This window comes from Dendrobates tinctorius, unplaced genomic scaffold, assembly GCF_039654945.1.
Source record: "Dendrobates tinctorius isolate UK_male_01 unplaced genomic scaffold, ASM3965494v1 ptg000231l, whole genome shotgun sequence".
NCBI lineage: Eukaryota > Metazoa > Chordata > Amphibia > Anura > Dendrobatidae > Dendrobates > Dendrobates tinctorius.
In genome coordinates, this window is record NW_027361898.1 from 23,033,852 (window position 1) to 23,051,710 (window position 17,859).

At 46.7% G+C, this 17,859-nt stretch overlaps 1 protein-coding gene across 1 annotated transcript in view; it reads left to right on the forward strand.

Moving 5' to 3' along the window:
* LOC141059951 (transcription initiation factor TFIID subunit 1-like) overlaps positions 1–17,859 on the forward strand; it is a 133,900-nt gene that overhangs the window by 14,957 nt on the left and 101,084 nt on the right. The window contains exons 13-18 of the mRNA XM_073556188.1: positions 293–466; positions 673–846; positions 926–1,030; positions 1,122–1,322; positions 1,416–1,557; positions 1,764–1,894. Of these exons, the coding sequence (XP_073412289.1) occupies positions 293–466; positions 673–846; positions 926–1,030; positions 1,122–1,322; positions 1,416–1,557; positions 1,764–1,894 (927 nt within the window). The remainder of the gene's footprint in view (positions 1–292; positions 467–672; positions 847–925; positions 1,031–1,121; positions 1,323–1,415; positions 1,558–1,763; positions 1,895–17,859) is intronic.

Here is a 17,859-nt window from a genome sequence, read left to right on the forward strand (position 1 = left end):
TGTCCGAGCATGCTCGGATGCTAACAGAGTGTCTTTGGCGTGCTCCAATAATATAATAATATGCCTAACAAACGGAATCCCTGCATGTGTTGCGGCTGTCGTAATGGATGGTAACTATATTGAGAGACATGAGAAGACCGATCTCACTGTTGGAGATTGCCTTTCTGTTTTACAGTTTATAATTTAGTGTCTTCACTACATCAATTATTAGACTAAACTACCTGCCGTATTCATTATCTTCATGTAGACGTGACTGACAGGTTATTCACATTCATCCTCTCTTTTGTGTCAGCACTCGATACCAGCAGTGGAGCTCAGACAGCCTTTCTTCCCTACACACATGGGACCGATGAAACTAAGACAATTCCACCGTCCTCCTTTGAAGAAATATTCATTTGGGGCCCTGTCCCAACCAGGAGCACACTCGGTGCAGCCTCTTCTCAAACACATCAAGAAGAAAGCAAAGGTAAATTATTAGGGGTTAATAAATCCTAATTATGTCACATTTTTTCAGGTTTAAATCCACCTGACATACCCGTAAGCAGGCAGTTGGGAAAACGGAAAAGCATCTCATCTGTAGTGTTCAGTGAAATATTCAGCACAATATTGGATTTCATTTTTAAAGGGTCAGTTATTGTCTTTAATCTATTAATATCCTCTTCTGGACATTAGATGAGAGAGCAAGAACGCCAGGCATCTGGTGGAGGAGAGATGTTTTTTATGCGCACGTCACAAGATCTCACAGGCAAAGATGGAGATCTCATTCTGGCTGAGTACAGTGAAGAAAACCCTCCGTTAATGATGCAAGTTGGAATGGCAACTAAAATCAAAAACTATTACAAGAGGGTACAAATTCTAATATTTTCAGCAGTATTTGTATGGTTTTCTAAGAACATTGTTTTCTGATCGTTTCACTTTTTTGTAGAAACCAGGGAAGGATCCTGGAGCGCCGGACTGCAAGTATGGAGAGACCGTATATTGTCACACCTCACCATTTTTGGGCTCCCTGCACCCAGGACAACTTTTACAGGTATGTGCCACCAGAGATGACAGGTTGGGGCATTACTGATCTGAGCTTTCATTAAACTTTGTTTGTTTGTTTTTTCTTTCTATTTTTTCAGGCTTTTGAAAATAATTTGTTCAGATCTCCAATCTACTTGCACAAGATGCCTGAAACAGATTTCCTGATCATCCGAACCCGGCAAGGTTATTATGTTCGTGATTTGGTGGACATTTTTGTAGTTGGGCAGCAGTGTCCTCTCTTTGAAGTTCCTGGGCCAAACTCTAAGCGGGCGAACACACACATCCGTGATTTCTTGCAGGTCTGTAACTCCCGACTTTTCTCAATTTTTTTTAATTTTATTTGAATATTGGCCAAATGATGGCGACACAGTTTTGCTCTTGAACGGTTTCAGGTGTTTATATATCGTCTGTTCTGGAAAAGCAAAGATCGACCACGTAGAATTCGTATGGAAGATATAAAAAAGGCTTTTCCTTCCCATTCAGAGAGCAGCATTAGAAAGAGACTGAAACTCTGCGCTGACTTTAAAAGAACAGGTAATGTCTCACCATTTTTATGTTTGTAGCCTTAGTTGACAATAATCTGATTTGTCAATCAAAGCTGAAGGGTGAAGACAGCGTTCATAGGAGGAGCTTAGACATTCATGGCGCCGTCTGTAGCTGTAGTGCTGCCATCATAGTGAATATGACTATACAATATTTTATAATGGATACATAAAATTCAATTATATTTTGTGTTCCAGGAATGGACTCTAATTGGTGGGTACTGAAACCGGATTTCCGCTTACCAACGGAAGAAGAGATTCGTGCCATGGTATCTCCTGAGCAGTGCTGTGCATATTACAGCATGATTGCAGCTGAACAGCGTTTAAAGGTCAGTAAGTTGTTAAACTGTAGTTTTGGAAAATCCCTGTTCCCTGGCTACAGTTTGTTTTTAAATTCCAGTCCAATATGTTCACGAAGAGTTTCAATTGTCATACTCCTTAACTTGCCATCCACACTCTTTGAGTGGGTGTTTATTCTTAGCATTTTGCCAATACTATAGGAGCTGGATCATCCTTTTCCTCATTTCCCAGCATACATTGCACCTGCCATGGTCCAATGCCCTGTCTGCCCTGAAATAAAACCTTCAAAAACCTTCATCTCTGTTCTGCATCTACATGAAGTTTGACAAACAGGAGAGCAGGAGCAGAAAGACAAACACCCATTCCCACCCCCTGTATTCCGTCTCACGGTCTCGGCTGCTGGGAATGGATTACATAGCATGCAGTGGGCAGCAGCTTAAATAGAAGGGAGTCACTTTGGAATGTTTTTTCCGGGGTAAAAACCTCATTAGGCTAGTTTCACACTAGCGTATGTAGGTGCTGCAGAGGGATGCGGACTTCCTACGTGAAGCTCCGCCCACAGCCGCACCTCCTCCGGTCAGCTCCGCCTACGTCGGCATGCAGCATGCGTACCCTATCTTTTGCATTGGGTACGCAGGTCATGCCGATGTATGTGGAGGAATCTGCATACATCGGCATGGCCTGTGTGCCCAGTGCTAAAGATAGTGTCATTGTCACGTGTGACTGGACACACCGCCTCCAGCAGGGCGAATTTATATGACACGCGTGACCCTGGATACACCGCCTCCAGCAGGATGAATTTAAATAATAGAACGTGCAGCCGGATACACCGCCTTCAGCAGGCGAATTTCAGTAGTACACTTATGTCTGTATACACCGCCTCCAGCAGGGCGAATTTCAGAATAAAGGGGAAAACAATTACAATGGTGGGCCCTGCGATAGGGAACGGGGATGTGGAGACCTCCTGCACTCCCCTGAGTCAGTGTCTCTACACTCCTAACGATCCCTAGGCCGGTTCCGCACCGGGCGCCGATCAAGATACCAGAAATCCCTAGCTCGCCCTGAACCAATCCCTTACTAGTGAAGTGGACGGTGCAGAAACTAATCCCACCACTGCACTAAAACACACATTGAGGAAAGTGACAAACAGGGAAACACCATTTAGCTTTGCTCTGTTGCTAATGCTCCCAGCAACAGAGTCCGACACCTGAGTGCATCTATTCCTCCAACCGGATCCAACACCTGAGTGCAGCTTTCCAGCAGCAGAGTCCCGCATCCGAGTGCAGCTTTCCAGCAGCAGAGTCCCGCATCCGAGTGCAGCTTTCCAGCGGCAGAGTCCCGCATCCGAGTGCAGCTTTCCAGCGGCAGAGTCCCGCATCCGAGTGCAGCTTTCCAGCGGCAGAGTCCCGCATCCGAGTGCAGCTTTCCAGCGGCAGAGTCCCGCATCCGAGTGCAGCTTTCCAGCGGCAGAGTCCCGCATCCGAGTGCAGCTTTCCAGCAGCAGAGTCCCGCATCCGAGTGCAGCTTTCCAGCATCCGAGTGCAGCTCTCTTCCAGCAACAGAGTCCAGCATCCGAGTGCAGCTTTCCAGCAACAGAGTCCAGCTTTCACCATAGCTGCCACTCCACCAAGCTTTGCAAGAACTCCTCGCTGACACCATAGCTACCACTCCACCAAGCTTTGCAAGAACTCCACACTGACACCATAGCTGCCACTCCAGGATTCTGACTGAGCTGCCCGGGACTCTTCTCAAGTTCTTCCTTCACCAAGGATGGTTGGAAAAGACCAATATCATCAACAGTGAGTGAAACCACCTGCTACACCTTTATAGGCAGGACCCAAGGAATCACACCTGCTTCATTATCATGTGCAATTACACTAACCACCACCGGGGGCAAACTAGAACAAAAGACATCACCGTGCAATAACCCCAATGGCCACCGGCGGCAAAACCAACTCCAAGCAACCAGCTCAAAGGAAAAAAAAAGGTTACTTATTCAAAACCTGTCATATCCAACCTGGATCATGACAGATAGTGTACGTACACAGCATGCCGACGTAGGCGGAACTGACCGGAGGAGGTGCGGCCGTGGGCGGAGCTTCACGTATGAAGTCCACATCCCTCCGCAGCTCCTCCATACGCTAGTGTGAAACTAGCCTTAGCGATGAAATTACTTTAAAGTGTAAGTGTGTGTGTGTGTGTGTAGCCGATGCACTATCTCTATCTATCCCCCACTCCCTCAAGATGGCTGGACCATCATTGTAAATACACACCTGTACTTTGTATCTCCCCCACCTCATTGTAGATTGTAAGCTCTCACGAGCAGGGTCGTCTTATTTTGCTTTAATTATTGTATTGTTAACGTTGTTACTTGTGACTGTTTTGTTTGAAACTGTTAGGCTGCGTGCCCATGTTGCGTATTTTTAAGCGTTTCCACCGCAACGGAACCGCTTAAAAAACGCTAACAAAACGCACCCCCATGCAATCCTATGGGATTCCGCAGTTGCTGTGCCCATGCTGCGGATTTTTCCGCTGCGGAATCGCATTGCGGTAACATCCGCAGCATGTTCATTATTTCTATAAAGAAAATTCTCCAAAGAAGCATTTTTAGTCCATTACTGTAAATACAAGAATTATGCCTCATGTAGTCTCAATCAACAGAGACGACTCCCACTAAATTGGACAGAAACAAGAGAGTGCTGGAGTCCAGATCTATCTAAAGCAGTGCAAAATTTTATTGACAAAAAACAGGCACATATAGAGTAACAGAACAATCATGATGGTATAATAAAAAAGGCAATAAATGAATGCCCGGAGCCCACTGAAACAGACTAATCAGCAGCAAATAAATTTGTTATCATGTGAAAAGCACTCAGGCCCTTTGTAAGGGAAATTAATTAGTGCAGGTAAAAACTCTGGGGAGTCTGCACTGAAAAGAGTTAATCCACAAAAGTATATTGCACTAGACTCTGGCAGTATGAATCTATAATGCTGTGGCAAAGAGTATGACCCCACTGATATCTAATTCGCTGTGGACAATATAATCTGAAAAAGCAGCATATCCCCGAGGAAGCGGTATTTTCACCGCAAAACACGTGTTGGGGTGTACAAATCGGCGCTCTTTGCACCAGGACATGATGGTTATGTACATACAATGATATTTTTCTTCCCCTTCCTTTGGGCAACTGTGCAATAGATATAATACATAGTGCTGATCGTTTTTCTGCCTGGATTGTACTGCACTCGCTACTGCGGGGACGCTGGTCCAGTGGTGATGTCTTATTGCCCCCCTTATGATATGCTGCATTTTCAGATTATATTGTCCACAGCAAATTAGATATCAATGAGGGTCATACTCATTGCCACAGCATTATAGATTCATACTGCCAGGGTCTAGTGCAATATACTTTTGTGGATTAACTCTTTTCAGTGCAGACTCCTCAGCACTTTTTACTTGCACGAATTCATTTCCCTTACAAAGGGCCTGAGTGCTTTTCACATGATAACAAATTTATTTGCTGCTGATTAGTCTGTTTCAGTGGGCTCCGGGCATTCATTTATTGCCTTTTTATTATACTATCATGATTGTTCTGTTACTCTCTATATGTGCCTGTTTTTTGTCAATAAAATTTTGCACTGCTTTAGATAGATCTGGTTTCTTTCCAGGTTCATTATTTCTGCAGAATCGCGGCGAATCCGCTGCCATAGGATTGCATTGAAACGCTCACGTTACGCATGTGGCTATGCCCACCATGCATAAAGTGAGTGCTTCATGTGCGGATGGTACCCAGGGTCTGGAGGAGAGGAGACTGTCCTCCAGGACCTGGGTACCATAATCCTGTAAAAAATAGAATAAAAAATAAAAAATAGGGATATACTTACCCTCTATTGGCCCCCGTAGTCCTCAGCGGCGCTGCCAGCAACTTCTGTTCCCAGGGATGCATTGCGAGAATCACCCCAAATGACGTCATCTGAGGTGATTCTCGCAATGCATCCCTGGGAATAGAACTTTCCGGCAGCATCGCTGAGGACCGGAGGACTCCGGGGACTCAGAGGGTAAGTATATCCCTATTTTTTTCATTATTTTTAACATCCTATCTTTTCCTACTGATGCTGACACCCGGCACAATGTGTCAGGGAAGGTCACTGACCGCCCCCGACACATTAACCCCTTGCACACCGCGATCAAACACGATCACGGTGTATCGGGGTTTAAAGGGAAGCATCGGCAGGGAGGGAGCTCCCTCCGTGCTTCCCTGAGCCCCCCACAGCAGCGCAATGTGCAGCGCTGCTGTGGGGATCTCCTTCCCTGCAGGTCCCCGAATCCAAGATGGCGACGGGGACCTTCGGGGGCCTGCAGGGAGCTGGCTTCCTCAGTGCCTGCAAAGCGCAGGCAAGAGGAAGTCTTCAATGCCTGTGACAGATCGCTGATCTGTCAGTGATGTGACAGATCAGCGATCTGTCACAGGACAGTGATGTCCCCCTGGGACAAACTAATAAAGTTAAAAAAATTAAAAAAAATTTAAAATAGTTTTAAAAAAATCGCTAAATTAAAAAAAAAAAAAAATATTCCCTAATAAATTCATTTTTTGGAAACAAAAAAAAATAGAAGTACACATATTTGGTATCGCCGCTTCCGTAACGACCTGCCCTATAACACTGTCCCATTAGTTAACTCCTTTAGCGAACCCCTTAAAAAATAAAAATAAAAAGTGAAGCAAAAAATAATGTTTTATTATCATACCGCCGAACAAAAAGTGCAATAACGCGTGATCAAAAAGACGCATATAAATATCCATGGTACCGCTGAAAACGTCATCTTGTCCCGCAAAAAACGAGCCGCCACGCAGCATCATCAGAGAAAAAATAAAAAAGTTATAGCTCGCAGAATAAAGCAATGAAAAAATAATAATTTTTTATATAAAATTGTTTTTATTGCATAAAATCGCCAAAACATAAAAAAATTACATAAACCGATAAAAAAAAGTCACGTGCCCAAATATGATACCAATAAAAGCGTCAACTCGTCCCGCAAAAAATAAGACCTCATATGACTCAGTGGGTCAAAATCTGGAAAAATTATCGCTCTCAATATGTGGTGATGCAAAAACTATTTTAACAATAAAAAGCGTCTTTTAGCGTGTGACAGCTGCCAAATATAAAAACTGCCATAAATAGTAGATAAAACCCCCCCGTTATCACCCCCTTAGTTAGGGAAAAATAATAAAGTTAAAAAAAGTATTGATTTCCATTTTCAACTAACAAGTATAATGTGAACAAGGGTTACCTATAACCGACTAACTGAAAAAAAACCCTATTAAAATATACCTTTTATTAAGTACAAAAATAACAATATAAAATTGCACAGATGTCCCCTATTATAAAGCCTAGTAAAAAACGGGCTATTGTATTTCTGGAAAGAGATAAGGTATAACTGTCAAACCAAATCTAACCAGCTGAATCTGCCAATCCAATCATGTGGTCAGAAAAACCTGAATCATAGCAGTTAAAAACTGCACAATACTATTATAGCCCAAAAACCTCAAAAAACGGGAAAAAAAGTGGAAATTAAGAAGATGTATAAAAATTGATAATACGTGCTACCTTCTGATAACAATTTCACTCAGCCGATGTGAAGAAAAGAGTGACCTGGCCCTATACAAAATGACTATCTGAACACTTACCTAAGTGCAGAGGTTGGCACCCTAAGAAATACGAGAATGGCGCCCCCGCTCGTGCGATGGCTATCCCTAATCTCCTATATTATCCTATAAGACGACAGATTAGAACCAGAGGGCCAGATGGCCTGTATCCATTTGCTTAGAATATCTTCATGAATGCAGTAAAGTAGATTTATACAATCATATATGCATGTGAGGAAAGGTAGAAAGTCCAGACAGTCTGAATAGATGCATAACACTCACACACAGTAGAACCAGTTACATATAAATTTGTAGCAAATTATGCCCTTTCCCAAAACCACTATGTTATGTGTATGAAGTATATATGAAAATGATCACATCAAGTACCCAGATAAAAAACTGCCCATTAGACACAATGATGAATCAATGGTAGGTAAACAGGAACGGCTTATCTGATAACAAATTGTCAGAAATCATGAAAGCAAACAAAGACACCACTGAATGTACCAGATTTTCAAGTCTCAGTGTAAATTAGTAGGGGTGCTACAGCCACTCCAGATATCAGATATATATCGTACCCCTAGTTTAAATCACCAGATACTGACAACAATAAGCCCTTTCATGGAAAAAGAAAAAAAAAAAAAAAAAAGTACTTATCTGTGAATATATACTTCTTCATAATGATATCCAGCCTCATCAATTGGATTAGTCTCCACTGCCAGACCGCTCTGACCAATATGCATCTCTCCTGATGAACCCGCAGTAGGGGGAAACGCGTTGAGAGTGTTCGGACTATATTTGAGAAATGATGTTATCATGGATATCTCTGTCCCTCTGTTTCTAATCTTTCGTCTTATAGGATGATATAGGAGATTAGGGATAGCCATCGCATGAGCAGGGGCGCCATTCTTGTATTTCTTAGGGTGCCAACCTCCTCACCTAGGTAGGTGTTCAGATAGTCATTTTGTATAGGACCAGGTCACTCTTTTCTTCACATCGGCTGAGTGAAATTGTTATCAGATGGTAGCACGTATTATCCATTTTTATACATCTTCTTTATGTCCATTTCCCCCTTTTTATCCGTTTTTTGAGGTTTTCGGGCTATAATAGTATTGTGCAGTTTTTAACTGCTATGATTCAGGTTTTTTTGACCACATGATTGGATTGGCAGATTCAGCTGGTTAGATTTGGTTTGACTGTTATACCTTATCTCTTTCCGGCAATACAATAGCCCGTTTTTTACTAGGCTTTATAATAGGGGACATCTGTGCAATTTTATGTTATTTTTGTACTTAAACCCTATTAAAATATACCTTTTATTATTTCCATTTTCCCATTAGGGATAGGGCTAGGGTTCGGGCTAGGGGTGTGTTGGGGTTAGGGTTGGAGTTAGAATTGGGGGGTTTCCACTGTTTGGGCACATCAGGTGCTCTCCAAACGCAACATGGCGTCTAATCTCAATTCCAGCCAATTCTGCTTTGAATAAGTCAAATGGTGCTCCTTCCCTTCCAAGCTCTGCCATGCGCCCAAACAGTGTTTTACCCCCACATATGGGGTATCAGCCTACTCAGGACAAATTGCAAAACAACTATTTCTCCTGTTGCCCTTAGGAAAATAAAAAATTGGGGGCAAAAATATCATTTTTGTGGAAAAAAAAATGATTTTTTTATTTTCACGCCTGGGCGTTATAAACTTGAAGCACTTGGGGGGTTCAAAGTGCTCACAACACATCTAGATAAGTTCCTTAGGGGGTCTAGTTTCCAAAATGGGGTCACTTGTGGGGAGTTTCAATAGTTTAGGCACATCAGAGGCTCTCCAAACGCGACATGACACCTGCAGACCATTCCATGAAAGTCTGCATTCCAAAACGTCACTACTTCCCTTCCGAGCTCCGACGTGTGCCCATACAGTAGTTTTCTCCTACATATGGGGTATCGATGTACTCAGGACAAATTGGACAACAACTTTTGGGGTCCATTTTCTCCTGGTACCCTTGGGAAAATAAAAAAAATTGGGGACTAAATGATCATGTTTGTGGAAAAAATACGATTTTTTCTTATTTTCATGCCCGGGCGTTATAAACTTCTGTGTAGCACTGGGGGGTTTAAAGTGCTCACCACACATCTAGATAAGTTCCTTAGGGGGTCTAGTGTCAAAAATGGGGTCACTTGTGGGGGATTCCACTGTTTAGGTACATCAGGGGCTTTCCAAACGCGACATGGTGTCCGATCTCAATTCCAGCCAAAAAAGTCAAATGGCGCTGCTTCCCTTCCGAGCTCTGCCATGTGCCCAAATAGTCGTTTACACCCACATATGGGGTATCTGCGTACTCGAGACAAATTGCACAATAACTTTTGGGGTCCTGTTATCCTTGTGAAAATAAAAATTGGGGGTGAAAAGATCGTTTTTGTGGAAAAAATATGAGTTTGGAAAGCCCCTGAGGTACCTAAACAGTGCAAACCCCCCCACATGTGACCCCATTTTGGAAACTAGACCCCCAAGGAACTTATCTAGATATGTGGTGAGAACGTTGAACCCACAAGGGCTTCACAGAAGTTAATAACGTACAGCGGTACAATTAAAAAATCATATTTCAAATGATTAAAAAATCATATTTTTTAATTGTACCGCTGTACGTTATAAACTTCTGTGAAGCCCTTATGGGTTCAAAGTTCTCACCACATATCTAGATAAGTTCCTTGAGGGGTCTAGTTTCCAAAATGGGGTCACTTGTGGGGGGGTTTCACTGTTTAGGTACATCAGGGGCTCTCCAAACGTGACATGGCATCCGATCTGAATTCCAGCCAATTTTGCATTGAAAAAGTCAAACGGCGCTCCTTCCCTTCTGAGCTCTGTCATGAGCCTAAACGGTGTTTCCCCCCCCCACATATCAGGTATCAGCGTACTCAGGACAAATTGCACAATAACTTTTCCAGTCCAATTTCTCCTTTTACACTTGGTAAAATAAAAAAAATTGAAACTGAAGTATTTTTTTTGTGAAAAAAAGTTAAATGTTCATTTTTTTTAAATATTCAAAAAATTCCTGTGAAGCACCTGAAGGGTTAATAAACTTCTTGAATGTGGTTTTGAGCACCTTAATGGGTGCAGTTTTTAGAATGGTGTCACTTTTGGGTATTTTCTATCATATAGACCTCTCAAAGTGGCTTCAAATGTGATGTGGTCCGTAAAAATAAAATGGTGTTGCAAAAATGAGAAATCGCTGGTCAACTTTTAACCCTTATAACTTCCTAACGAAAAAAAATTTTGGTTCCAAAATTGTGCTGATGTAAAGTAAACATGTGGGAAATGTCACTTATTAAGTTTACTCTGTCGCCTCATTGGGGGACACAGAACCATGGGTGTTATGCTGCTGTCCACTAGGAGGCGACACTATGCATAATCTGAAAAGATTAACTTTGGCTCCTCCTCTGCAGTATACACCCCTGGACGGCGTCAGCCTTCTCCAGTTTTTGCTTAGTGTCGCATAGGAGGCTCACCTAAAGATTTTTTCCCCTTTTTTTATTTTTTTCCGTTTTTTTCCTGACGGATTACAGATGAAGAAAAGTGGGTCTCCTGCGAGACCCCCGGCATGGCTCCTTCCTCGGCCCCTATTATAGGGTGCCAGGTTGAAGTTGAGGTGGCTATTCCCCATGTCGCTCCTTCCCCAGTCCCTCGGGTACTGGTTCGAAGTCGAGATCCCCCTCCTTCCCCTTCCTCTTTGGGGTCTGGGTTGAGGGCGAGGATGAAGACCCCTGATGGTGACAGACGCACACTCCTTAATCCCCCTCTGGGGGCATTAAGTTGAGACACCACAGGTACGGTCTATGTAAGGCAGCATTCTGCAGGTTAAACAGCCGGGGACCCCAGCCTCGCTGCGGGCTCCTGTTGGGGCCGGGGAAGAGTGCAGACAGACATGGCACATACAGAGACAGGGCTTCCTGCGCCCCTGTCTCTGCGGCAGCACCGGCTCCATAGCGCCTCAGGGGGACCCCCCATACAGATACCGCTATTGCTGCTGGCCCCACCGCTTCTCTGTCTCTCAATCCGGGGGGGGGGTCTGGTTCAGATCCGACCCCCTCCCGGACATCCGTGCCGGCCTGGAGCCCTCCTGGGCATCAGGCTTCTAATTTAGACCGCGGCTTCTGCCTAGCTGAAGCCGCCGCCTTCTCCCCGCCCCCCGGCCCGCCCCCTGGATTACGATTTTGACACTCTATAGTGTCATAGAAGGGGCGGATCGAGGCAGAAAGGGTGCGTTTTTACATAGCCCTGCGTGCCCTTTTCAGCTCTCCGCCCCTTTCTCCTCAGCATCCCGGTAGCCATCTTTGCGTCAAGCCATCTCTGACAGGACGCCCACAGCAACGTCAGCAGTCTTCGGGGGGCACAGGACTGTGATTTGTCGGCGCTGGACCTAGGGGCACAATGGTGGGGTAAGATCACAGTTTGGTTCTCTTTACTCAGCTGTGAATCCATGTCACCTATAAGGCTCTCCTATAGGCTCCTCTGCGCAGCCACCCCTGTAGGGTCCCTGATAGCCAGCCTCTGTGCACTATGCCGGGCTCAAGAAAGAGAACCAGGCAGGACTGTTTTTATGCATTCTGCACAGCCTGCAAAACCACTCTCCCCAGTGGTAGCACGTACCCGCATTGCCGGGATTGAATCCAAAACACTGGGGCAGAACCCCAGGAAGCTCCTACCAATGCTTTAGCGTCGGCTGTTGTGAGTTCATTTTCCCCTTCGTCACTGAGGTCTGGTGAACTCCCTATTCCTGTAAAGGAAGGTAATGAGCCTGATTATCAGGCACCTGAGTCTAATGAGGATGACTGGCTTAGTGGAGTCACGAACTGGATATAAGGCTGCCGACGCCCTTCTGCCCTGCGGGTGATTTCTCTGTTGACTTCTAGGACACCAGTCTGATTCCTGCTCCTCTAAAGCTAAATTTTCTGCTTTGCCTGTTAGCATTTGTGTTTTGTTTTTGTTTTCCTTGCTTTTCTGGATTCTGCCATTCCCTGCTGGGGTGAGCTGAATCTCCTTTTGCCTGTTGCTCTGTCTTCAGAATATTCCTCAGTACTGACATAGCTTTTTTGAAGCCTAGCGTCTTCAGGGCCTTTTTCACTGTCAGTCTGTTGGCTCTTATTTTCATAGGGTTTTTCACGGATTGCAGACAGCAACCTTCCTGTCCTTTCCTATCTAGTTAGCTTGGGCCCCGTCTTTGCTCAGTCTATCTTTCTGTCTGTGTTAGTGTTTTCATCTTGCTTCACCGTCATTATATGTTGGGGGCTGCCTATTGCTTTGGGGTCTGCTCTGGGGCAGTTTAGATTTCCCCTTTCTTTCTTTAGGCCTATTTAATTCTCCGGCTGTGATCGAGGGGTCTAGGGCATCGTAGGAACCCCCCACGGCTACTGTTAGTTGTTGTGGATAGGATCAGGGGTCTGCAATCCGATAGCTGCCAACCTCTCTGGTTTTCTGGACTTAGCTAGCATTTCTGTTTTTGCCTCCTACGGTGACTCAATCATAACAATCGGCTACCACGCCGGAATGGGCTACTCAGATGTCGCAGTCTATGACGCAGTCCATAGATAATCTAACCTCCACACTGCTGCAGGCTCTGCAGGGGCATGTCTCGGCTATGAACGTTACCCAGCAAAAGGATAGCTTGTCTCGGGAACATGCCGTTTCCGACACTCACAGACGTAAGCGAACCCACAGGTCGCGGTCATCTGCGTCATCCCATAGCACACGGTCATCTCCCTCCAGGGAGAGACACCGTGATTCCAGGTCACCTAGACCGTCCCCTACCAGAGACAGACAACGCAGATCCCCACAGCGATCTCCGACCACAGCAGACCTTCCCTCCACTTTGCCCACCGGGGAACGCCTTAGCGACACGTAGGATTCGGAAGGCATCTGTGACTCCGACTCAGACATCGAAACGGAGAGGTCTGCGGTACCTTGTCCCCCTAGCACTACAGCGCTAGTTGAGGACATATTCTCTTCCATCCACCGGGTGCTGGAAATTTCTAATCCAACCCCGGAAGCCCCAGAACACAAAATTTGCTTTGAAAGTGTCCTGAAACCACCTACGGTCTTCCCTAATCACCCGGAGTTTCAGACGATACTTACTAAGCAGTTCTTGCAGCCTGAGAAGAAATTTGCCAATCGCAAATATTTGGAAGCAAGGTACCCCTTCCCAGAGCAGGACACCAAGGGGTGGACAGACCCACCCGAAGTGGACCCCCAGTCTCTAGGCTAGCAGCACAGACCCTACTCTCCCTGCCAGATAGCTCAACACTCAGGGACCCAGCAGACCGGCAGAACGCATGGCCCGTTCAGTTTTCGAAGCGGCAGGGGCCTCCCTGGCCCCCACGTTCGCTTCAGTTTGGGCGGCCAAGGCCATTCTGGCTTGAGTCAAAGCATTGCAAGAGGGTCTTCAAGCTTAAAATCCCAGGCTTTCGGACCAAGCGGTTGAAATAGCAGTTGTAGCAGATTACATGCTTCATGCAGCCCTGGACTCTGCAAGAGGTGTAGCCGGGATAGCAGCAAACGCCATCACGATCCAGCGTATCCTCTGGCTGCGGGAATGGAAAGCGGATGCGTCCTCAAAAAAGTCCCTCACGCATCTCCCGTACCTTAGTGGACGACTTTTTGGTGAAAAGTTGGACATAATGATATCCAACGCCACTGGGGGTAAGAGTACCTCTCTCCCTCAGCTGAAACCTAGACGCACGTTCAAACGGCGTAACCAAACACGATTCCAATCCTTTCGGAATTCTTCGGGCTGGTCCGTCTCGCGACCAGCACAAAATCGTAACCGCTGTCCACACGGGACAACCCACGGGCGGTGCAGAGGCCGGACAGGACCTGGCAGTCGAAAGCAGGCCAAGCGAAACCCAAGGGAGGAAAACCTCAGAACTTCGCTTCATCATGACTCACAAACTCCGGAAGACACACCACCAGTAGGCGGGCGACTTATACTCTTTCAGCAAGTCTGGCTGCCTATTACAGAAGACAGGTGGGTCAGGGAAATAGTGTCTTCCGGATACAAGATAGAGTTCACTTCCAACCCACCAAACCGGTTCTTCCTCTCTGTTCAACCAAAACCGCCAGCCAAGGCTCGTGACTTCCACCAAGCGGTCTCCTCTCTCCTTCAAGCAGGAGTCGTAGTACCGGTTCCCGAGAACAAACGCTTCCGAGGGTTCTACTCCAATCTATTCGTAGTCCCCCAAGAAAGGAGGCAGCGTCCGGCCCATACTAGACCTAAAACTGCTCAACAAATATGTACGGGTCCGTCATTTTCGCATGGAGTCCCTTCCGTCTATCATTGCGTCCATGTAGCAGGGAGAATATCTCGCCTCCATAGATATACAAGACGCATACCTGCACATTCCAATTGCTTCCGCCCATCAACGGTTTCTCAGGTTCGCGATCAACCAGGACCACTACCAGTTTGTGGCTCCCCCATTCGGGCTTGCCACGGCTCCAAGAACGTTTACCAAGGTCATGGCAGCTACCATGGACGTTCTACACTTCAGAGGCATTGTAGTCGTTCCATACCTGGACGACCTTCTCATCAAGGCTTCCACCTTCAAGGACTGCGAGGACAGTGTCTCAATCACAATCGACACTCTGAGTCGCCTGGGCTGGTTAGTCAACCTACAGAAGTCATTGACTACCCCGAGTCAGGCCCTGACCTTCCTGGGGATGCTATTCAACACTTCCAGGAGTCTGGTGCTCCTACCCATGGACAAGACACTGGCTCTCCGTCTGGGAGTTCTCATACTTCTCCACAATCCTTCTCGATCCCTCCGGTTTGCCATGAGAGTCCTCGGCAGGATGGCAGCAGCAATGGAGGCGGTACCATTTGCCCAGTTTCACCTCAGGCCTCTTCAACTTGCCATCCTCAAGTTTTGGGACAGGAATCCCTTCTCCCTCGACAGGGAATTCCGGTTGACATCGTCAACCAGGAGGTCCCTACACTGGTGGCTCAAGCCAACTTCGCTTGCAAGAGGAAAATCTTTTCTCTCAGGTCACTGGAAGGTCCTGACCACCGATGCAAGCCTGAGAGGTTGGGGTGCGGTGCACTTACATCACAGGGCACAAGGCAAGTGGTCACCAGCGGAAATGACTTTGCCCATCAATATTCTGGAAATTCGGGCCATCTTCCTGGCACTGTGAGCCTTTCATCGCTTGCTGGCAGCCTCTCACATAAGGATACAGTCGGACAATGCCACGGCGGTGGCATATGTGAATCACCAAGGCGGGACCCGCAGTGCCCAGGCGATGAGAGAAGTGGCACATATCCTCCACTGGGCGGAAGAGACGAGGTCGGTACTCTCAGCGGTCCACATTCCGGGTGTGGACAACTGGGAAGCCGACTTCCTCAGCAGACAAGGAATGGACGCGGGGGTGTGGTCTCTCCATCCCGAAATTTTTCACCAGATCTGCCATCGCTGGGGGACCCCGAACGTGGACCTAATGGCATCCCATTTCAATGCCAAGGTCTCCAATTTCATGGCCAGGACCCGCGGTCACTCGGAGCGGATGCCCTGGAGCAGGACTGGACCCAGTTCCAGCTTCTGTACATTTTTCCACCCAACCCCAGAGTCATGAGGAAGATCAAACAAGAGAGAGTTCCAACCATCCTGATCGCGCCGGACTGGCCCAGACGCACATGGTACGCCGACGTCGTGCAACTTACAGCAGACTCGCCCTGGCGTCTCCCCAACCATCACGACCTTCTGTCACAAGGTCCGTTCTACCACCTGAACTCAGGGGCTCTCAATTTGACGGCGTGGCCGTTGAAACCTGGGTTCTAACCCAAGCAGGGCTCTCACCAGACGTCATCACAACCATGATCAGAGCAAGAAAGCAAGCCTCCGCCAAGATTTATTATCGTACCTGGAGATCTTTCTTTACCTGGTGCGAATCCCGTGGACAGGTCCCACTCCCTTATTCCCTCCCGAAGGTGCTGGATTTTCTTCAATCGGGCCTGGACGCCAGGCTATCCCTTGGCTCGCTTAAAAGCAAGGTGTCAGCGCTTTCAGTGCTTTTCCAAAGGCGTATTGCTAACAAACCGCAAGTAAGGACTTTTCTCCAGGGAGTTTCCCGATTGCTTCCCCCCTACAGACGCCCACTGGAAATGTGGGATCTCAATTTGGTCCTGACAGCATTACAGGCACCACCTTTCGAACCCCTTAAGGAAGTCCCACTCCGCATCCTGTCACAGAAAGTGGTTTTTCTGGTGGCAATCACCTCGCTGCGCAGGGTGTCTGAATTGTCAGCACTCTCCTGCAGACGGCCTTTCCTAGCTCTTCACCAGGATAAAGTGGTTCTCCATACAGTACCATCCTTCCTTCCGAAGGTTGTGTCCACCTTCCACCTCAATGAAGAAATTTCACTGCCATCCCTTTGCCCGGTTCTGGTTCATAGAGTGGATAAGGCTCTGCATACGCTTGACCTCGTCAGGGCATTGCGTATATACGTGTCTAGGACTGCGCCCTTCCGGAAATCTGATTCTCTTTTCCTTCTTCCGGAGGGCGTTCGCAAGGGTCTGCCGGCTTCCAAAGCTACCCTTGCCAGGTGGATCAAGTCCACCATACAAGAGGCTTACCGACTTAACAATTCCCCTCTTCCGGCCAGTATCATGACGCACTCTACGCGGGCAGTAGGGGCCTCCTGAGCCATTTGGCACCAGGCTTCGGCACAACAAGTGTGTAAGGCGGCCACTTGGACTAGCCTACACATGTTTACGAAACACTACAGTGTTCATACCCAGTCCTCAGCGGATGCGAGCCTGGATAGACGGGTTCTGCAGGCGGCAGTGCCCCAAGTTTAGGGACCTGCTAGCACAATATTCCTCCATTGCTTCCCACCCAGGGACTGCTTTGGGACGTCCCATGGTTCTGTGTCCCCCAATGAGGTGACAGAGTAAAGGAGATTTTTGTGTACTCACCGTAAAATCTCTTTCTCTTAGCCTCTAATTGGGGACACAGCTCCCCACCCTGTTGCCCTTACGGGCCGTTGTTTACGGTTGAGTTCTCATATTGTTCTTTGAGCTCGTACATAGTAGCCTTCTTACAGGCATGGTTATGTTATTTCTGTTACGTTCCTCCTAATGCTTTTGCACAAAACTGGAGAAGGCTGACGCCGTCCAGGGGTGTATACTGCAGAGGAGGAGCCAAAGTTAATCTTTTCAGATTATGCATAGTGTCGCCTCCTAGTGGACAGCAGCATAACACCCATGGTTCTGTGTCCCCCAATTAGAGGCTAAGAGAAAGAGATTTTACGGTGAGTACACAAAAATCTTCTTTTTTTTGTGTGCCGTATCTCTGTGATTTAAGGGCATAAAAATTCAA